General features: G+C 41.3%; 1 protein-coding gene across 3 annotated transcripts in view; it reads right to left on the bottom strand.

The window, feature by feature from the left end:
- NELL1 (neural EGFL like 1) overlaps positions 1–22,330 on the bottom strand; it is an 879,285-nt gene extending 856,955 nt beyond the window's left edge. For all 3 annotated transcript variants that reach the window (XM_063094110.1, XM_063094111.1, XM_063094112.1), the window contains exons 1-2: positions 22,276–22,330; positions 14,376–14,504 (exon numbers count right to left, since the gene is read on the bottom strand). In XM_063094110.1, the coding sequence (XP_062950180.1) occupies positions 14,376–14,504; positions 22,276–22,330 (184 nt within the window). The remainder of the gene's footprint in view (positions 1–14,375; positions 14,505–22,275) is intronic.
- Between the last annotated feature and the right edge of the window lie 1,339 nt (positions 22,331–23,669).

The following is a 23,669-nucleotide window of genomic DNA, read 5'->3' as shown; positions in this document are numbered from 1 at the left end:
GTCACAGTGGAGATTAAATTGGGGGGGAACATTCAACCCAAGGCAGATCTTAAACAAATCAATAGCAAAATGGTAATAATAATAATTCTATTTAAAAATGGGCAAATGACCTGAATAGACATTTCTCAAAAGAAGACATACAAATGGCCAACAGGTATATCAAAAAATGTCCAACATCACTAATCATCAGGGAAATGCAAATTAAAACCACAGTGAGATATCATCTCGCCCCAGTTAGAATGACTATTATCAAAAAGACAAAAAGTAACAAATTCTGGCAAGGACATGGAGAAAAGGGAACTCTTATACAATGTTGGTAGGAATATAAAGTAAAGCCATGATGGAAAACTGTATGGAGGTTCTTCAAAAAACTAAAAGTAGAACTACCATATGATCCAGTAATCCTACTTCTTGGTATTTATCCAAAGGAAAGAAAATTAGCATACTGAAGAGATATCTGTGCCCGCATGTTTACTGTAGCACTATTCATAATAGCCCAGATGTGGAATCAACCTAGGTGTCTATCAATAGATGAATAGAGAAAGTGTGATATATATACGCAATGGAATACTACTCAGCCATAAAAAAGAATGAAATCCTGTCATTTGCAGCAACATGGATAACCCTGGATGATGTTATATTAAGTGAAATAAGTCATACACAGAAAGATAAATACTGCATGTTCTCACTCATATGTGGGAACTAAAATAATAATAATAATACGTTGAACTTTTAAAAGTAGAGAGTAGAATTGTGGTTACTAGAGTCTGGGAAGGGGACAGAAGAGTGGGGATAGTGAGAAGTTGGTTAATGAACACAAAATTATAGGTAGAAAGGAAAAATAAGCTCCAGTGTTGGACAGTAATGCTAAGCATCTATAATTAACAACAATGCATTGTATGTTCTCAAATGGCTGGAAGAGAAGAGCTTAAATGTTCTCATCACAAAGAAGCAATAAATTTTTTGATGATGAATATGCCAACTAGCCTGATTTGATCATTATACATTGTACACATGTATTGAAATATAACTCTGTACCCCATAAACATGTACAGTCAATACATTTCAATTAAAAATAAATTCTTATAAGAAAAATGGAGCCAGATATAGAAAATGCAGAAACAAGGAGGTCTTCCAGGCAAATGGCAAGCAGGAATGACGTCATGGATCAGGGGAAATCTTGATCTTGAGGTATGCAAGGAACCAAAATATAGCCAACGTGACTGGAGTGATTTTGGTGGGACCAATGGGAAGGCATTGCATTAAACTAAAATTAGTCTTCCTTTTAATTTTCCAACAGAGTAGTCCAGAAATAATATTTGCTGCCTCCTGATGCAGTGTAATCTCCATCACTAGGGGTGACCAGACATAGGATTGGACTACTAGATTGTTGAACAATTAAGGATTTCCTTAAAGAATTCTTTCTATGGTGAAGTGAATTTTAAGATTTCAAAAACCATGGACAAGAAGGCATGCACAAAGATGCACATTGCACTGTTGGTTGTCAAAAACCTGAACCAAGCCAAGTTTCCATCAATAGGCAAATGGATGAATACATTGCAGTGTTATGCAGCAGTTCAAACTAATGAATTATATGTCTTCCAAAGAATAATTATGACTGAAATGGTAAGATTCAGAAAGATCCGTACTCTATTATACCATTTGTATAATTTTGCAAGCCATACAAAGCAACAGCTAACATTCACTGAGTGCTTACTACATGCCCCAAAATGTTCTAATACATTATATGAATACATTATATTAATCCACAGAACAATATTATGAGATAGATGCTTTATTTATTGATATTATAAATGGGAAAAATGAGGCAGAAAAATTAAAGAACTTGCCCAAGATTACACAGCTAGTAAGAGTTACAGCTGGGATTTGAACCTAGGCAGTCTGGCTCCAGCAGCTATACATTTAGTCACTACACATGTGCTCTCTCTATTACGTATCTTGTATATGGACACATATAAATATATAAATGTGGTAATATATAAGCATGCACACACACATGCACATGGACTCAATACTCATCAATCACATTAGTGGAGGCCTCTAGGAAGGTTGAGAGAGGAAAGGTACTGGGAGAGGAACACAGGGCCTTCGACTGATTTTATAATTATTTTTTTAAAGGTTCTATGCAAATATGAGAAAATGTTAACATTTGTTGATTCTGGGGGACAGCTACAGGGTTGTTGCTTATATCATCCTTTGTGCTTGTCTGTATTTTCCTTTTGCTTTGTAAAATATTTCCTTGTCAAGATAAAATTTCCATGACTTTAAAGGCCTGAGGCCAGGGGACATTAAGTAATATACCCAGGAGTCAAATGTGAACAAGCCAAGGTCCCCAGACAGTTGGCCCCAAGCCAGCTCCAGTACCCCACCTTGTCGGGCAGCTAGTGTGCCTCATTTCTAACAGACTGTACGTGTGAAGACAGAGGCAGCCTAGCTTATGACTACATCTTGGCTTCACTTCATGCATTGGCTACATCTATGAAAAGTTGTATTTAAATAAAATATTTGCATACCAAATCATATTTTTCCACTGATTTTTCTACAGAAAAGAATTTAGTCCCAATATGCTCAAATAAATCCCAAATACAAATCAGAGTATTCATCAAAAAAGCATGTAGTCAGGACTGGCCAGTTAGTTCAGTTGGTTAGAACAGAGCCTTATAACACCAAGTTACCAAGGTCAAGGGTTCAGATCCCCAGACAGGCCAGCCACCAAAAACAACAAACAACAAAAGCACATAGTAAATGCGGATCTAATTCTCTGTCACACAATGCTCTCTCAAGAAAACCTTGGTCAGATGGCCACAAAGACTATCTTCTAAATGGATACTATAGAAGAGTAGCTCCATGGTTAATTCGGATTTTCTTGCATGTTCTCTTTAAGCAGCCAAACAGATTACCAGTTACTCATCTCCAGGTATTCAGCTTGTCCCTCCAAGTGGAAGAATCATGAAAATTGTCTAAATGAAACATACTCTACACTTACTGATTTGCTTACTATCTTTGTTTGTTCACTGCTATATCCCTTATGCTTTGAAGAGTGCCTAGTACATAGGATGCACTTGCTAAACATTTATTTAATAAAAGTGTTTATTATAGTAAAAACTCTGTAATAATGTTAATTAACAGTTAAATTTCTTTTTCTCACTTACAATGAATTTATTTTATCTAAATTAATCCTGTAAAATATCTTGTATCACAGACATTACCATTATTATTCAATGTCCGAAGAGAAAACAAATTCCAAGAGGTAAAGCAATTTTCCCAAGGTCACTTTCTTCATATGAAATTGGTTCATATTCCTAAGAGTTTCTAAAAGAGTTTTTATCATTTTGCATTCTCTGCTGTCTCTCCCCATCTCTGCTTTCCTTAATGTACTATTTGATGGGAAAGGATCATGACTGCGAGAAGAGGTTTTAGCACAAATGTTAGAAGTGTGCAGATTGGGGAATAAATACAAAGGTTATTTGCTCTATGATATACATTTACTCACATAGCAATTTAATAACTTTCCAGAATAAGCCAATACAGGTGTTAATTTGCCCAAGAGAGGAACTTCAAAACCCACTCCACTCTCACAGCTTGCTTGAGTTTTTATTTGGCAAGAGCAAAAATATCTATATTTGGGAGACACTGGTATGTGAATTGAATCACTCCACTAATTGATTAAATGCAAAGTTATACTAAATCACTCCACTCAAAATGAGGCTGACTTGTAAATGCTCCCAAAGGTAATTAGTGACTAGGCACATCCAATCAACAGAAAAAACAATTCAGACTTGGGCAATAGTGGGTGGCTGGAAATCTGGAAGACTGGCATTGAACAAACCCTTTGGGCAACTCCACCTTACTCAAATTTTCTAAGCATCAAAAGCTATAGCTCAAGCCCTGAGCACCATCTTGTGAAAATGATTACACAGGAGCAGCTCTACTAAGAAATGAAACCAAACCACATGTTTAATTCCTGTCTATCTTTCAAGGTCTGGTTCAGGTGCCACCTCCCCCATGGAACCTTCCCCAGGTCATCAAGTGAAAAGAAATTTCTCTCTTGAATATCCTCAGGACTTTATCCACACCCACCTTCAAGCTGGTTCTCTTCTCCTCTGCGCAGGTCATGCTGTGTTTGCTCTTCTAACCTGTAACTTTGTTCAGGCCATGATCTTTGCCTTATTCGTCTGTATCTTCCATAACATCTAGCTCAAAGCCTAGAATGCAAATAGATGCTAAATGCCTGAATCTTCCCCTCGAAGTAGTCTACATTAGCATTTGTTCTGTCTTGTCACATAAAACAAACTGCTTGAAAGATACTATCTATTCTTTCCTTATAAACTCTTCTGAAACAGAAATACTGAAAGGTAGCACTTTCCTGGCAGGAAAAAAAAAGCAGCATATTAAAGAATTTGCACTCATGCATATTCTAATTCACTTTTATAAATGAAACACTAACGACACATCCTCCCAACTACTTAACACTAAGACACCGTCAGTCAGGGAAAAGTACAGTTTCAAACGCTCAGATCTTCCCTGGGTTCTATTAAAAGCAAAGCAGAGGTACTCCAAAATCTAATGCTGGTATTTAGGATGTTTTTCAGCTTAGAGACGATCTACGCCAGTCTTACACATAGCTACTTATTCTCCTCCTCATACCATCCCCAATCCCTAATAAAATGTAATTTGTTTCAGGCAAGAAGAAAATAAAAACCTTACTTATGCAATTCTTTACACTATTCTTTACAAGAATAATTGTAACAAAAGTAATTCAAAAAAGCTAGCTAGCCCCCAAATAAATCCTATCAGGCTTTGGAGTTGGTACTGTATGGATGTTTCCAGTTAAATGACCTTTCTACTTAAACTTGTCGATAAATTTATCAATAAATAAGGCTAATTTTAAATAAACCAGGTATTTTATTTTACTTTATTTTTTAAAGAGCTGTATGTCTTTAATTTATATGAGGTCTCCAAGGACATCTCTCTGAAGAGGTAACATTTTAGGCAAGGTATGAATATTAAAACAAATCCAGCCACGTGAAGGTAAGAGGCAAGAGTATTCCAAGCAAAACCAAAAGAACTGGCATCTGCGAGATACCTTGCCTTGGATTAGTTGTGTTCTAGGTCCAGGGAAATTGTATAGGTTGTGTCAGGAAGACGATTATCAACCAAGAGTGAGTTGACTAGATGAGTTTTATATGAAATGGGAACCACATCCATTCAGTTAACAATTATCTATTGATCACCTATCACCTGTCAGAAACTATTGTGGGCAGTGCAAGTAGTAACAAATAAAATGAGTAAAGGCCGTTATTTAGCAGGACTTGTATTCTACTGTGAAGAAACAGATTTGTAAAAAAAAAAAAAAAAAAAGAATGTGTTAGAGCAAATTAGTCAATGTTTTGCATACAAATCTATCAAGGTTTGGGCAATACGGCCTGTTGGAGATGCCATTTCACATAAAGTGAATAAGAAAGCCCTCACCTAGGTAATATTTGAATAGAGACCTGAAGGAAGTGAATTAAAGTGGCTGCTGAAATCTGGAGGAAGAGTGTCCCTCGCAGAGGAAACACATGCAAATGTCCCAAGGCAGGACAAGCTCTGTGTGAGCAAGGAATTCAAGGAGGCTGCTGTGGCTGGAGACATATTGTCAGGGATTACAGTGTGTCTTCCTGGTTACAGGAGCTGTATTGCAATACTTGTTTCCTAATTCTGACAGAGTGTAAGTTGGAAGTGATAAGACAAGATCAGAAGTGTCTTTAGAGGGAAAATGATGTGGGTCCTTGAGGTGTTTTCTCTGAATGACACTGGATGCCATTGGCTGTTTTCAGCTGATGTGATATGATTGGGCTCACTTTTATTTTTATAGAGTCACTCTGCATGATGTGTTAAGAAAACATACTTGGGCATTAACAGCGGAAAAGAGGATGTTGGTTACAAGCCATTTATACTGATCTTGGTTAGAGTTGATGGTGACTCAGACCAGGCAGGGAGTGGTGAGAACAGACTGGGTCTAGGCATGTTTCTGAAAAAAGAGATCATGGTATTTGCTGATAGGTTGAATACAGGTCACAAGAGAAAGTAAGGAATCAAGGATTACTCCAATGATTTGGCATGATACACCTGAGTGATTGGGTAGTGATTCAGGGAAGGCTGCAGGTGGAAGTGGCTTTGCAGGATTAGATATGTTAAATCTACCAGGACAGATGGTTGTCTTGTCAGTTGATGAATTCCATTAATGGAATTTTCATGATTCTTCCATTTGAACACCTGGTGACCTGTTTGGCTGCTTAAAGAGAACATGCAAGAAAATAATGTAAGCTTTATTTATCAATAATGCTAGCCTTATTTATCAATAAAAATTCCCTGAACACACATTAACTCACAGCTAGACACAGGATGGTGAAATATGAGAAAAAAAAACAAATGAAGGTAAGAATAATGGACTTGTTTCTACACTTTACGCTTTTGAGAGTGCTTTCCCATACACTATCATTTAATTCTTACAATCAGTCTGTGTCTTCTTTCTATTTCTAGATGAGGAAACTGAAGGAAACCTTGAAGACAACTGAGGAAAATTGAAGACATTAAAGGACATACATATCCAGTTGTACCCTTAAGTATTGCCTCAAAGTACTTCCATTTATTTATTGATAAGATTAATAATAATATCTACCTTATATGGTTATAGTGAGAATGAAATAAATTAATGCATAAAGTCTGATCACTAATCTGCTGCCCCCCTCAATCTTCTGCTCTTCCCACTACCTTAATCTACCTCTGCAGGTTAAAATCTGACAATAACACACAAAGTGGATAACACACATGAGAAAGATAAAAGCCAGAGCTATACCCTATCACTATAAAATATATGGCATCATATTTAATGAGAGCTCATCTTGGACCACGTACAGTTCTAGCACTTCATATGTATTAATTTATTTCATCCTAACTATAATCAAATATAGTAGGTACTGTTATTATCCCCATTTCATCAATGAGTAAATGGAGGTACCTTGAGATAGAGAGCTTAGGTAGCTTGCTAGTTGCTAAATGCCTCAACGTTGAAAGATGGTAATATTTTGTAGCCTGACCATATTAACTGAACTGTGGTAAAACAGTAATCTCTGAGCCTCTCCAGACCTGTACTGTTCAGTATGATAACCCCTAGCCACAAATGGCAATTGAGCACATGAAATATGGCTAGTGTGGCCGAGGAAATAAAATTTTTAATTTTGCATAATTTTAATTAATTTGAATTTAGATTTAAAGTGAATATTTGATGAAACAGCAGTTTTCAAGATAGTGGACATCAGTCAATGAAGGGCAATAATCCTTGGGAGATGGGATACAAAAGAGATGAGCCCTGAAATTACCACAACTTACTACTCTGAGAGTTCCCAGGCTGCAACATAGATAGGGTGAACTTAAGCAGAGCTCAGCAGTCTCCCTAAGTTAAGGAGAGGAAGCTTAGAGTCTAGGGAGACAAAGGCACATAGATTTCACAGGAAAAAATACATGAGAGAAAGACAGCATAAAGAGATAAATATAAATCTCCCTTAAAATCAGTACTTAGCTGAGTACTGATCAGTACATGAATGTGAGAAAATCACCCAGAGACCCAGAAAAACCACCCAAAAGGAAGCCATGTCCAGTATACACATGGGACCAGAAATAGTACCTATTCTCACCAGTCAAACTGGAAAATTCCATGATTCATGGAGCACTGGGTAGAGTATGCAGAAAGATATTGCCTCGGTGATGGTAAATAATTAGCTCTACTCTTGTTATTAGCTCTAGCACTTCCCTGGGCCCATCTAACAATCCCTAAATGTGGATTCTAAAACTACTGAATTTTTTTCCAGTAACTTAACTGTGTCCTAAAACAAAATACAAAGATATTTATAAGAATGCCAGAAAAACCTAGTACCAAACAAGGTAAAATTTACAATTACTGACATTCAATCAAAAATTACCAGGCATGCAAGGAAGAGGTAATGAGGAGACAAATCAATCAATCAAACTTGATCCAGCACTAATACAATTATTAGAATTTATAGTCAATAACATTAAAACAGTTATTATAACTGTATTCCATATATTCAAAGAGTGAGGTAGAGACATGAAAATTTTTTAACAGAGTCACTGAGCTTACAAAGATAAAACTACAGTACATGAAATAGAAAAACACACTGAGTGATACTAACAACAGACAATACAGAAGAAAAGTTTAGTGACCTTTGGCCATATTAATAGAAATTAATGGTACACAGAGAGAAAAGAGAATAATTTTTAAATGAAGTGTATCAGTGAACTATGAAATAACTTTAAGCAGCCTAATATAGATGTAACTGGAATAACTGAAAATGAAAGAGACAGAAAAAACATTTGAAGACATAATGGCCAAAATGTTTTCCAAATTTGATGAGGATTATTAGATCCCATACACAAGAAATATGACAAAAACTATGCCAAGATACACCATAATAAAACTATTCAAAATCAGTGATAAAGTCTTCAAAGCAGGGGTAAACTAATTATATTACCTACAAAGGAACAAAAATAAGATGACAACAGATTTCTTATTGGAAACATTGCAAGTAAGAAGACATTTCTAAAGTATAAAAGAAAACAAAATAAGGGCTTTTTCAGACATAAAATCTAAAAGAATTCATCAGCAACAGACCTGAACTATAAGAAACATTAAAGGTAGTCCTTCAGGCAGAATGAAATCATACCAGATGGAAATACACAAGGGAATGAAGAACAAAGAAAATAGCAACTACCTGGATGAACATGTGATTGATTTTCTTATTAGCTAAATCTGTTTAAAAGATATATATTTTTATAAAATAAAAGCTGATTATATAAAAATAATGACGGTGTAATCTGGAATTATAACATAAGGAAAAGTAAAACTGTTTGACAACAGTAGTACAAAGGTCAAGAAGAGAAAAGTATACTATTAAAATTGTTCTTATACATAAAGTGGTATAATATGACTTGAAGGTAGATTGTGATAATTTTAAAAGGTATGCTATAAACCCTGAAGTAACCACTAAAATAACTAAACAAAGAGTTATAGCTAATAAACTAACAAAAGATAAAATGGAATCATAAAATAATCAATAAATACAAAAGAAGACAGAAAGAAGGAAAAGGGAACAAAGAATACATGGAATGAGTAAAAAACACAGAAGATAAATTTAAACATAGCCATCTCAACAATCACGCTAAATGTAAATAGCCTAAATACTCTGATAAAAAAAAACACAGATTATCTTACTAGTTAAAAAAAAAGGTAAGACCAACTATACACTGTATACCAGAAAAGCACTTTATATACTACAACATGTATAAATCTCAAAATAATTATAATGAGTGAAAGAATCCAAAGTAATTATTGTATAATTTTATTTATATAAAATTCTAGAAAATGAAAACTATAGTAACAGAAAGCACATCAGTAGTTCCCAGGGATGGAGATTGAGAGAAGTAAGTAGGAAGGATTATAAAAGGGGGAAAAAAGTAAACTTTTGGGAGTGATAGCTATGTTCGTTTTTCTTGATTGTGGTGATGGTTTCACATATGTATACATACATTGAAATTGCCAAGCTGTACCCTTTGAATATGCACAGTTAATTATGATTCAACCATACCTCAATAAAGCTGTTTAAACTTTTTAATCTAACAATTAAGTCTGTATTGAATAATTTGGTAAATCAACTATTTCAACTTCAAATTTTATGAAATCTAAATACAGATCAATTATTACAGATGAAAATTTAGCACCCAAATTGAAATGTGTTTTAAGTGTAAAATACAAAATAATTTTAAAGATTTCGTAAAAAAAAAAAAGTGAAACACGTACTTAATAAATTTTTGTGTTGATCATATGTTGAAATGATAACAATTCTGATATATTGTGTTAAATAAAATATATAATTAATTTCACTAGTTTCTTTTAAATTGTTTAATATGAGTCCTGCAATATTCAAAATTAAAGATTCAGAACACAATATATCTCTATTGTACAGTACTACACTAGAAAGGAGGAGTACTCAGGAAACATTATAGCATTCATATTTCTCCCCAACAATGGTTAGCCATCCTATGGTAGAAAGAATAATGGCCCCAAAAAGATGTCCATATTTTAATCTCCAGAACCTGTAAATATGTTGCTTTACAAGGCAAAAAGACACCTTGCAGATGTGGTTAAGTTAACGATTTTAAGACAAGGGTGTGTATTATCTTGGATTATCAGGGTGAGCCCAGTATAATCACAAGGATTCTCATAAGGCAAAAAAGGGAAGTTAAGTCTGTATCAACGAAGACAATATGATGACAGAAGCAGAGAGAGAGAAGAAAATGTGACAACAAAAGCAGACATTGGACCAATGCAGCCATGAACCAAGGAATACGGCAGCTTCTAGAAGCTGTAAAAGATAATTAACTGATTATCCTGTATAGTCTCCAGAAGGGACATAGCTCTACAAACACCTTGATTTTAGCCCCATAAAGCTCATTTTGAATGAATGACTTCCAGAACTATAAGATAATAAATTTGTTTTTTTTTTTTTAAATAACTAAATGTGTGGTAATTTGTTACAGCAGCAATAAAAAAGCAATGCAGACTTTATGTACCCAGAAGTGGGGTGCTGCTATAACAAACACTTACAAATGTGGAAGAGGCTTTGGCATTGGGTAATGGGTCGAGCCTAGAAAAATTTTGAGCAGCACGGCAGAAAAAGCCTAGGTTGCCTTCAACAGACAGTAAAAATGTGGATGTCAACAGTGCTGCCAATGAGGGCTTAGAAAGAAATAAGGGGCATATTATTGGAAACCTTAAAACAGGGGATCCTTGTGATATAGTGGCATAAAGTTTATCTGAATTTTGATCTGTAGTTAGATAGAAAACAAAACTTGGTAAATAATAAACTTGGATATTTAGCTGAGGATATTTCCAAGCAAAGTGCTTAAGGAGCAGCCTCCTTTCTTCTTGCTGCTTACAGTAAAATGTAAGAAGAAACAGCTGTTAAGAAAAAGGAATCAGGACTTAATGATTCAGGGAATTCTCATCCTACCCAGACTGCAAAAGATAATAAAAGGAGATTCGCTGTCAGGAAAGCCAAAGATGTGACTAAACAACCTTTTGCTAATGCCTTGAAAGGATCAAAAGATCAGAATATTCAATCAGCTAGAGGGCTCTTTGAAGAGATCAGGTGTGTGATTCATGGACCCCCTCAGCCATCTCAGTAGTAGCTAGGAAAAAAGATGAGATTATCTAGGAAAAATCTGTGGAGGAGGCTGTTATCTAATGAACAGAAGACCTTCAAGGTTCTTGAGAATGTTAAACCATCAGAGAAACTGCTAACTTGGACTGACATGACAGAGAGAGGACAAAATAAAAGAGGGCTGAAGACCCTCCAAATTTCTACAAGCAGGAAACAGGCTGATAAAACTACTCAACTGCAAACATATGCTACCCTTCATGAAAAAGAAAGGATGTCTCAGAGGAATGAGCCACCAGCCCAGAAGGCAGAACCAAGATCACAGAGGATTATTTCGAATGCTTAAAACCCAGTGAAGTTTGCACTGCTGGATTTCAAAATTGTTTGAGACCAATGACCCCTTTCTTCTTTTCATTTCCTCCTTGTTAAGCAGGAATACCTATAACTGGTATCCTATACCTGTCTCACCATTGTATTTTGGAAGCAGATTACTTGTTTTCCAGTTTCACAGGTCCAAAGATGGACAGAAATTTTTCCCCAAAGTAGATGATAGCCAGAGTTTTGCCCATACATGATTTAGATTATTTAGATGATGAGATTTGGAATTTTTCAGCTGATGAAATTAGAGATTTTAGACTTTGATACTATAATTAAGACTTCTTAATTAAGATTAAGACTTCTGGAAATATTGAGGTGGGGTGAATGTATTTCACATGTGGTACAGACAAGAATCTTTGGGGGCCAGAGAGCAGACTTTGTTAAGCAGAATAATGGCTCCCCAAAGATGCCCATGTGCTAATTGCCAGAACCTGTAAACATGTTACCTTACATGCCAAAAGGAACTTTGCAGATGTGATTAAGTTACAAATCTTGAGATGGGGAGATTATCCTGGATTATCCAGGTGGATTATCCCAACATAATCACAAGGGATTAAGTTATACAGGAAAGGCCTTATCAGTCAAACTCCTATAATGAAGGAACTTGTTACTCTTCCTACCAAAGAAGCTGCAAATACTTTCCCATTGTTGCAGCCTGGCTGACATCCCAGAGTGAGTTGCCAAAACAGAGACCACACAGATTAGAGAACATAGTTTCAGCCCAGGGAACCCACACTTGTGGAATGAATGAATAAATGAATGGTGAATAAAGCAGGCAATAAGACTTTTACCCAGAGGAAATTTTAATTCAGTTCAAAACATTTATTAATCACCTACGATGTGCCATGCACAATAGATGGCCCCAGGGGTCTAGGAGCATCTAGATAGGCAGCACTTCTGCCTTCCTGAATCTTACAGACCAGCCATGTTTCCGTAGCAACTCTGTTGCCAGTGTCAGCATCCTTGCTCAGATCAAGAATGGCATTGATACTTGACAGTGACTGAGCAGACTTCACACAATGCAAAGAAAAATGTAATCCAGTCTGTATGCTCCTAACCTTACCCAGTTTACTTACTTCACCAATTCCTTAGTAAGGGATGAGTGGAAATTAACATTCCAATAGTCTTGTTATAGATCATTACATAATATCTGTAGGTTTGCTATATATCATTAAGAAGGCTTAAGTTGTCTACAGAGTAAATACGTAAATCTCAGTCCATAATGTTGGTTCAGTTATTCTAAAATAAACCTTTTGTTATCTTCGTAAAAGGCTCAGTTAAAAGGACCCTGCCAGGCATTTTCATAGAGAAATATACAGGCTGTCTTACTACCATATATGATCAGTTCACTCCCCTGCTTAAACCTCTGAAAAGTCCCCACTGCTCTGAGAGTAAAGTACAAAGCCATTAACATAGCCTATAGGCAGGGGTAATATTTGTAGTAGTTAACAACAAGTACATGGCTTCCCATCTACCAGAATGGACACTGCCCATGTATCATCAGTACACCCAAACCCATGCACATCAGCAGAATACCAGCTCTGCCTACAGGGTTTAGTGTAATCTAGCCCCTACCTACCTCTCCAGCCACTCACCACCCTTCAGCCATGCTTGACATCTTTCTGTTGGTTTTTGCTTTAAGATTATTATATGAGGGTACTTCAAAAAGTTCATGTAAATATTTATATTATCTTTTAATTCTGTTTTTCCATGAACTTCTTGAAGTATCCTCACACATACTATTTCCACTGCCCAGAATGCTCTGAGCCCCCACCCCTTCCTACAGCAGGCTTCCTATTCATTTTTCAAGTCTCTGCTGACATATCACTTTTCTATGGTTTGAATGTTTATACCCCTCCAAAATTCATGTTGAAACCTAATCCCCAATGCAATAATATTAAGACGTGAGGTCTTTAGGAGATGATTAAGTCATAAGGGCTCTGCACCATCCTGGAAGCAGAAAAAGCCAGCCCTCGCCAAACACAGAATCTGCTGATGCCTCAATTTTAGACTTCCCAGCCTCCAGAACTATGAGAAATAAATTCCTGTTGTTTATAAACTACCCAGTGTGTGGTATTTTGTTACAGCAGTGCAGATGGACTCAGACACACTTTTCCAAGGTAGCCTTTCTCTGACTACCACCATCTCCCTCCCCAATTAAATCAGATGTCCCTGTACTATTCTTATTTGGTAGCCTATATATCCCCTTCATTGTAAGTATAGCACCTGTAATTCAATAATTACTTGTGTGATGATTGTTTCCCTCATTATATAAGAGCAGGGGCTATGTTGATCCTATTTACTCCTACTGGTAACCCTACAATTAACATGTTCCCTGGTATACAGTAGGAATTCCATAATGATAGCTAGTACTTACTGAGCATTTACTATGTACCAGGCACTGTTTTAATCACTCTAACACATTAGCTCCTCTACTCTTAGTAACCCTATGAAGTAAGTACCATCAATTTAGATGAGGGCACTGAAGCAGCACAGTCGGGCTAAGTAGTTGCCCAAAGTCTCAAAGCCAATAAGTGGTGGGGCTTTATTGGCCCACTGCCAAACCAAGTATTTTACCACCATGCCCTCTAGTGCCTCCCTCCTACCCTCAGAACACCCTCTGCACATCTGAACACTCCTCAGGGCAATAAGACAAGAAAAATAGCAAAGGTGATCCCCAGGAAAACACACACCAGGTGAACAGACAAACCCTCCTACCCAGCTTCTGTCCCCATGCAAAGGAGGAGGGGCTTTTACCTTGAAATAAAAACGCTTTGCTGGCATTGTGCAGTCCGGACACCTGAGTGACTCCAAGGGTGGTGTTCACAAGGTCGAGCTCAGTGATAATATCCAGCTGAAGGTCGGGGTCCATCCCAAAGCCCACCACTGGAAAGGAACAAAGAGCTGTTTGGCTTAAAATGCAGACTGCTAGCAGCAATATGGAGCAGAGACTACAGAGGCAAGGAGTGGCAGAGGACACAGGGAAGCCAACGACAAGTGCCTGAAGAGTCTCTCTCCCTGGAGAGAAAAGGAAAGCAACTCTTTGCTCTATCACCTCTCTAATATTGTAGTTTCTTTGTACCTTTCACCCCCACTCCCCATTACAGATTGATAATCCCTTGTCTAAAACCCTCGGGAGCCAAAAATATGTCAGAATTCCGAGCGTGTTATCTATTTGAAAGGTGATATGGCCTATATAACACTCTCAGCAGAGTCTGAATCAGCACTCCATAATCAAATAGGACTACAATATTTCTGGAGCAAAAAGTATGAAATATTCCTCTAATTGGCATAAATAAAGACTAATAAATATCCTCATACCAGCTTAGGTCAAGTTTGCCACCAAATAAGTTCAACTCAAGATAGGTTTTGCTGTCAGGTGACTTGTGAAGAAATCTTGGGTTTCTAAGTTTTTTTAGATTTGGAGACTGTAGATACAGGATTGTAGCCCTGATCTACTGCTTCAGAGACAGATGCAGTCGCAAAATCTGACACCACCGTCACCACCAGTGAACACCTTCACAGAGCACTCCCTGTGAATTAGGTACATCCACCTGTGATAAAGAGGAAGGAAATGGAAAGGGACCTTGTCCCTGTTGGAGAAGGATGGCATAGGGACTGGCCAGGATGGAGAACCCTTGCAATGATGGATGTATGTTCCCATCTAAGGGTATTCTTACATGGAAAGTTTGATACCCTGGCAACTCCTGTTGGAGAACTTTAGTGCAGAGAAACATGGCCCTAAGCCTGCCTTTCCTTTGTCTGAGAAAGACAAGTTTCTAAGGATGTCTCTTACCCAGGGGATGTTCCATAGAATGATTCACTCATGATTATGAAGTGATTTCCAATTATATATATTATTAAGGCTAGAGATCACTAAGGGACTATGTTTAAGCCATCCATAAAGACCGTGTCTATCTACACTTAGCATCTCAATAGTGCAGTTCTGATTGCACAGTTGGAAATGTTTTAATCAGCAACAGCTGTCAACTTTGGTCTGCTGGTAATGCAGTCGCTGAGGCAGGATTTGGAAAGCTTGCACCCACTGAGTGAATGTTTGTCAAGACATCAAGAGCTATCACAACCTTACCTGCCCTTATACTTTCATACCTGGCCCTACAGATTTGGGGAAGGAAATCTACCCCCTGCTTACTCTTCTTCTGTTAGGAAACAGGAACTGGTGCAGCAATCTAGGCTCCTGTCAACAGAAGGCCGGTCAGGAAGGGCTCTTTGGGGCTGAAATCTGTCCTTGCCAAGGAGGACAAAAGGTTAAATTGAAAGCATGGTGCATATAAATGCCTTCTCGGTTTTTGTCAGGCTTCCGCTTGTCCCCTGAACTGTAGATTTAAGTTTTCCCCTTCCAAATGCAGCCAGTTACGGAAGCAGTTTACCCAAAGACAACTCCTCCTTCCATTCACTGTGCATCCATTCATTTAGTAATCATTTCACCAGGTATTACTGAGTGCTTTCTATATAACATATACATTGCTCAGCACTGGAAATGTCCCATGGATCTTGCATTCCTGGGTGGTGGGGGGAGGTGGAGAGGGGATAAAAAATAAATAAACAAATAAATAAGATAATTTGGGATGGCAAATAAATGCCATGAAGAAAATAAAAGAGTAATGGATAGAAAGCCACTTGGGTGGGGGACCTCCTTTATAAAGGGGGTTCAGGGAAGGTTCTTTTAAGCTGAAACCTGAGTAAAAGGGGCAAGATCTGGGGGAAAAGCTTTCCACATGTAGAGAACAGTGAGTGCAAGCGAAGAACAAACTTGGAGTATTCAAGGAACAGAGAAAGGGCTAACATGGCCAGAGCAGAATGGGCCAGTCGGAGAGTGGTAGAAAATGAGGCCAAAGCGTAGGCAAGGGCTAGGTCATATATGGCCTTGTGACTCAAAACAAAGAGCTTAGATGTGGTTCTCATTCAAAGCAATATCACTGGAGGGTTTTAAGATTTATGTTTAAGGGTAGGACAGGTGGGATATCCTCTGACTTACATTTTTAATATGGTCTAACTTTAAGCTTCAATTCTACCTGCCTGATACTGCTCATCCCACACACAAACTCAATTCACGAAGACTGATCAAGTGCAAAGAAGCACAAAGCTAGATGAGCTTCTGTCAGCCCAAGTTGCAGCACTGTGAGCCTGTTGTTGAGATGGGTGATGTTTTTCTCCAAGTGAGCTCAGATGCCAACAGTTCTGTGACCACCTTGAAAAGACAGGGAGGGAACTAATATTTTAGTTTGATCTATAGCATTCTACATCTGCATGGCAGAATTTAAATCAAGGATGATCTCAGAGGACCTCCCAGCTGGTCTTTCTCTGGCCAGAAATTTAGAAAGTGGTCTGGGGAATGTGCCTTGAGAAAGCCTCCCTGTAGCCCCAGTGCTTTGCACAAAGGCTGACAGGTCCTGAATTTAGGAACTGATTAATTACCTAATGAATGTGCACATGATCACTTTTTTTAGGTACAATGACCTCAGAGTAATATGCATATCTGGGGATACCTTGAGAGGACAGGATGGCATGCAGGCCAAGGAGACTTTCTAAGGGGACTTTGGTTGACTGAACTGTTGGCCTCAAATCCTTACACCCCCCCCCCCCCCCCCGCCGATATTCACACCCTTTGCTGTGTGGCTTTGCTGTTCCTTCCACTGGATTGGAAATAAACCTGCCCATCCCTTGACTATGGGCTTGGCCATGTAATTTGTTTTGGCTGTTGAGATGTTACACATTACACACCAAGAGGCTCTAATGTGCTTATGTGATGGGGTTTGTTCTCTGGTATGTCTGTATCATGATGAGAAGAACATGGCCCTGCTGGCCCACTGGTCCAAGAAGACTAAAACATGTGGAGCAGACACCCTACTTGAGTTCGGGACCAAGTCCAGACAAACCTGGTGTAGATGATCCAACACCAAACCAACCTACAGACATGTGAACCAAAATAAATAATTGGGTTTTTTTAAGCCATTGAGTTTTGGGCGGTTTGTTATACAACATTATTGTGGCAGTAGTTGGCTGATTCGGGGACTAAAGACCTACTATGGTGGTCATCCCTAAGATGTCCAAATCTCCCAGACTAGGGCCCTGTAATTGGACAAGCCTAAAAGGCACTTAGACTCTGTAGAACACCCCAGTGGTGCTCTTGGATCCCTACTTTCAAATGAGAACACAGCATCCTCAATCAAGAGTGTTGTGGAAACACTAAACTAAGAACCCATTTCAGTCCTGTCTCTTCCCCCTACTAATTCTGTGCCCTTGTAAATTCACTTCACTTCTCAGAGCCTCAGTTTCCTTATCCATAAAACGGGAATGATAGTAACTGCCTCCCAAACTCATAAGGTCTTAGTGGTAACTGCATGAATACTCCAGCAGCTCAGTCTGGAACATACTTGGTGCCCAGCTGGGGTTTGCTGCATCTGTTTTTCATAAGACTACTTCTCCAGACCATTCCAACTTCCTGATCCTCAGTTCCACTGAAATCATACAAAAGGAACAGTCAGACCCCTTTCTCCCAACCTCTCCCCTTGCCCAATTAACCTAGAAGGGCTTTTCACCCTGGATTTGCTTTGTGAAACTCATATGTTAAATCTATATTCAGTCTTCCAACCCCACCCACAACTCAAAATTGAAGGGACTTCTCTAGCTTTAAGATAACTGTATTGCTCTTGTTATGGAAGTACCCCACAAAAATAAAACAAGAGAAAAGAAAATCAATTAAGCTTCTGGATACAGTTTTCTTCTCTCCCTTTAATTGGTCCTTTTCAGGATGAAAATGTCTCATGCCAATAGCAGGTTGTATAAAGGATAGCACTTTGCACACTGGCCAGGGAATCAGAAAACCTGTTAATAAGGCAGCATTTACATGGCCTCTCCTGTACCTTATATAGTGTGAGAGTGTTGGTCCCATAAAAAGATTTTTTTGTTTTAATCTTTCTGCTTCTTGTGTAAGCATGGAGCTCCTGCCCTTTCCTAGGAAATTCTATTAAAGTTTTCTACTTTGGACATAATGGCTCTACAATGGTTAAAGCTGGGAATTAGAATTAAGAAGGATGAAAAGCTCCTGGGGAGGAAATATTTTTAAAACCTGCCAGACAGCATGTCAGTGTCACAGAGCTCTTGAGGCCAGGCTCTGAGATTCAGAACCTTCACCCTAACCAGGACACCTGCTGCCACTGCTGCTGGCTACTCCTCAGCCCTGCCCAGGGAGTACTCCGACCCAAAGCCCACTCAGTCCAACTTCAGGGTCTCAGGGCCTACAATCCCAAGCAAATCTTCCTGAGTCTGGCTCACTTAAAAGCTAATCTGGTTCATTGTCCATGGTGAAAGCTGTTTTTCCCCTGGTCCATGCAGAGCAAAATGATACTACAAAGATGCTCCAAGACCTCGCTTAACAGCAGGATTTCGCAACTACTTGATCAGATTTGGTACCCTGGGCTCCTACCCCAAAAGCAATTTTCTTGAAAAATATGCTCTATGCCTGTTCCAAGTTAGCCAATATTTTATATGATCACTGGAGGCTGGGGGCTCATCTTCACAGCTCCATTATTCAATTCATAATTAGTAAACTGCCCGGGAGTTGCTTCAAAAAGAAAATCTCTTCCTTCCAGCAGGTGGCAGCAAAAGGCATTCACTAGGCCCCTAGAGGCTTTGATGGTACTCCCTTCACCCGCTACCCTAGTGACCAAAACAAACTGGAAAGCAATGGGAGAACAACCACTGGGTTTTATATTAATCCCTCTTCCAAGCTATTGGAGAAAACTCATGGACACAGGTTGTTATTATTGTAGCCTTTTAAATTTTCATAATTAATAATGTACCTAGAAATCCCAGAAATATTTTTCACTCAGAAATAACAAGAACTGGAGAACAGTACCTCCTATATTGACTTCACTTTGCACTCTATAACAAGTGCTCTGAATGAGGAGCAATTTAAGCAGTTTCCTTACGACACCAATCATTAGATCTTTTCATATGTAACTGCTTCTGCACTGCAGTCTTGCTTTAATTAAAATGTTCCTGATATCATCTATTCATTTCCACTAAAAGGCTGTGATATCTGAGCAGTTCACTAAGAGAACCACATGTTTATTTCATCTAGGACTGTTAACACCCCAGACAACAATTGTCCTACTTGACAAATAAACTTTCCAAGCAGCTGTTTGGATCCTGATAAACTAATCACCAGCCAGCCTTTGCTACCTAAGAAATGTATGATGGGGGGGCGGGGGGTGTTCTTGGAGAAAATCAAAGGGACTGCTCCCAGAAAGCTGCAAGAAATTGTACATGTATGAATTGAGAGATAATTCCCTTAGCCTCTCTCATGCTGTTGATAATCTTTGTAGAAGAAATATGTGGCCTCTGGTGTTCAAGTAGTTAGTGCCAGTGGCATTGAAAACTCAGGTTCTGTAGGCAAGAGCCACAACCTATTGGTCACATCCTTCTATGCTTCCCAGCCTTTGGGCAATCTGTTCCCTCTGCCTGGAATGCTTTCCCACTTTGTCCACCTGGAAAACCCCCTCCAAAGCCTTCAAGAAACTACTCCCAAATGTCACCTCCTTGGTAAAGCCTTCCCCGACCACCACCACCACCCCTCCCCAGAATTAATTCACACCGTCCCTCCTTTGTATTTCTTTAATACAGACTTCATACATTCCCACCTCTCTACCTCCTATCAAGCTGTATAATAAAAATATTTTCCAATTTCTATCTAGAGTCTCAGCTAAAAACTGTTAGTTCCTAGAACTCAAGGATCAAGTCATTTCCTCTTTGAATAAGCAATTCTGGCATCCAAAATGACACCCAATTAATTGTCTGTTGAATGAATAAGTTCATGAATGAATCTTCCCCTACAACCAAATTTTTACAAGATTTAAAGGGCATTGGGAATGAGTAGGTGGAAAGACCATCTCCTTAAAGATCCCTCCACAAGCAACGTGCCCTGGAAGCACAGTCCACTCCTGGATGAGAGCACTTCTTGGCGACTTTTCAAGGGTGTAATGAAAACAAAGGATTTAGGCATATTCGGTCGTGATATGCACTTTTGGATGTTAAATGGCCCATGGGCTTCCTCTTCCTCCATCTAGTTCCTCCTCGTCTTCCAGTCCTCAGAAAGGTGCCCACTAGCAACAGATTCTCCGCTCTCACTGTCTGCAGTAGCCTTGCCTGTCCTGATCTTTCTGCGACAGGTTCCTTCAGTGTACTCTTGGTTTTAAAAGACTAATCCATCCCAATGGGCCTGAACTCGAAAAGCAACTATGATAGGCTAGACTGAGCCTTGGCGTGTCTGCCTGGGAAGCTCTGACAGAGATAAGGAAAGAGGGCTTCTTTTGTCCCTGGAGAAATCCGTATCCGACGCTCTTCTGTTAAGCAGAGGAAAGCCACTGCCCCTTCAGTCCTGGGAAAACGGGAAGGGCCAGCTGGAAGCTCCTAGGCTCCCAAAGCTTGGATCCTCGGGCGACCTAACAAGAAAGAGGGGGCGTCTGGGGCGCCAGAAGAGGGAACTTTAGAGCCAACCAAGGGCCGATGCCCCTCCCCAGCCCTCTTCAGATAAACTTACTCCCTGACCTGGGAAGCAGGCCATATGCCTCTGGAGAGGGGAAATGGCCGTGGTAACGGGGGGAAGATAAAGGGACAAGGAATGACCACACATTGAGGGTGGGGTGCAAAGTCGGCAGCGTGTACTGAGGGTGGTTGGTATAGGATTGAAAACCCTGGCACTCTCCCCAATCAGCGGGACCTATTTTTGCCAACTTCCTACCCTGCCCTACCTCATCCTCCCCTCATTACTACCAGCTCCTTGAAGAAGGCGCCTGCAAGACAGTCTCCGAACCCCAAGACACTTGGGTTAGGGGAGCCGGTGGAAGCGGACAGAAAGAGGAGCGATTGGAGTCCTCGCAACTGCGTCTCCGAAGGCCGAACGAAGTGGGGACTCCACACAATCACGCCAGTTTCTTGCTTCTTCTCCCCACCCCAAAACCCGAGATTATAGCAAGGGAAAACTGTTTGGGAGCTTGAGAAAATCTCCCCAGATTGTCTCCAATGCTCCAGTTCGCCCGGCCCTGGGGGCGGGGAGCGAGCGGGGCGGAATACTCATGGAGTTCCCCTGGGGAGAGTCAGGAAGGCATCAGAAGAGATCGCGGGGCCCGGGGTCCTCCCGCAGCCGTCTCCCGGCGCCGCGCCGCGCCCGCCGGCCAGAAGCGCTCCCTCTGCGGGTGCGACTCCCGCGGCCGCCCGTCGCCCGCCCGGCGGGGCTCGGGAGAGTGGTTTCCACGGCACCTTTCAAGTTCGCGCATGTGGGGCTTGCGGGCCCGCCCTGCTGCGGGCTAAGACTCCCCGGGACCTGGAGGCTGGTTACTAGCAGCGTGAGGGTGCGCCCGCTCGGCCGCACCCCTCATTCCCGTGTCCCCGGGACCGCGTCCGCCAGGAAAAGGGCACGCGTCGGGGGCGTTTTCTAGCCCTTGAGGCTCGCTCCTCACGCTCTCACCCCGAGCAGGACAGAGAGATCCAGGGGACCGATCCGCGGTACCGCCCTTCTCCAGACCCGCGCAGAGCTCGGCTCCAGGTTTCCCCCACACCGGGGTGGGCGCCGGGCACGGCGGCGGGGCTCCCCGCCTCTCCCGATCCATCCAACAACCCCAGCCCTGCTTACCTGTCCTGGCGGTGCACACACAGAACCACACGACTAAAATCGCATCCGCCGGCATCGCTCCCGAGGGTCCCCGCCAAGCGGGGTGCACCGAAGCCCGGAGGACACAAATGAGCCTGGATCCCGAGGCGCGCCGGTCTCGGAGCCGCCAAACTTGCTAGCGGGCGGCGGGGGAGGTGGCTCGGCAGCGCCGGGTGCCGCGCTCGGGGATCGCGCCCGGGAAGACAGCCCCGGCCGCCCCGCCCCGCCCCCGGCCCGCCCCCCGCCGCGGCTGCGCTCTCCTCGGAGCTGGGGCGGGAGCGCGGGGCTCGGCCACTCGGGCAGGGTGCGCTCCGCGCTGAGGGCCGAGCCGGTTCGCCTCCTTCGCCCGCAGAGCTTCGAGGACCTGGCAGGCGGGTGCTGCAGCCGCTACCACCCGGAGCACTGGAGCCGGAGTCCCAGGACACGCGTCTGAAAGGGAGGAGCTGGAGGTTCAAGGCTCCCCCACGGCTTCACGAGCTCCAGCCCCGCCACGCTGCTCTCGACACTGTCTCTGTCTCAGCGCCCCGGTGCGAGCTGCCGAAGTTGGCACAGTTCATCTCGGCCGAGTCCAAGAGCCCACGAGCCCTCGCGGGTGGGTTTTTTCCTCCGAGGGACCCAGACCCAGGCGACGCCACCGAGCGCTCCTGACCCCTCCTCGGAAAGCAGTTACTCCGGATTCGCTCTGGCAACTGAGTGGGGACGGGCGGGGAGGGACCTGAGTGCGATGATGGCTCAGTCCCCGTTCACCACCTGCACTTTCTGTCTGCTCTCTCCGGGTGGACCCCAGTGACTGGGTATACCCTTTTCGGGTGCAGGGAGAGGATGCTGGGGGGTGGGGAGGGTGCAGGAAAAGGGTCCCCAGCCGGAGAGAGCTATGGTTAGGGTTTGCGGAGTCTAGTTGCAAACCTCGTTCTGCAGGGCAAATGCTGCCACATAGGGGAAATTCCTAACCTTTTTTTCTTTTTTTTTTTTTTTTTTTTTTTCTTGCGTGACTTTCATGATGGTTTTGTGAAAAGTCCATATTCCTTTCGTGGTCACATTTTGACCTCTTCTGCGGTTCCCCCAGGACCCCCCCTCCCCCAACACCATTGTCTGGAGAGAAAAACTGGGCTTTGTTTTCAGCATGTGGGCAAGAAGAAGGAGGCGTCCTTCTCCGTCTGTATGACCCCTTCCCACCTGGACCTTCCCTATGAAGATCTTCCAGCTTTGAGACCTCCGTCCCACTTCTTATGTGTCCCACTTCCATCCAGGAGTATTACTTATAACTGGAATGTAGAGTCATGAAATCAGAAATGACAGAACCTGTGATTTATACCATATGAGCCCCACATGATTTAAAGATCCCAGCTTGCTCACTCTGCGAGTGCTCTCAGATC

This window comes from Cynocephalus volans, chromosome 4 (assembly GCF_027409185.1).
Source record: "Cynocephalus volans isolate mCynVol1 chromosome 4, mCynVol1.pri, whole genome shotgun sequence".
NCBI classification, from domain to species: domain Eukaryota; kingdom Metazoa; phylum Chordata; class Mammalia; order Dermoptera; family Cynocephalidae; genus Cynocephalus; species Cynocephalus volans.
The sequence above is the reverse complement of the archived record's forward strand: the minus strand, read 5'-3'. Positions and strand labels throughout refer to the sequence as shown.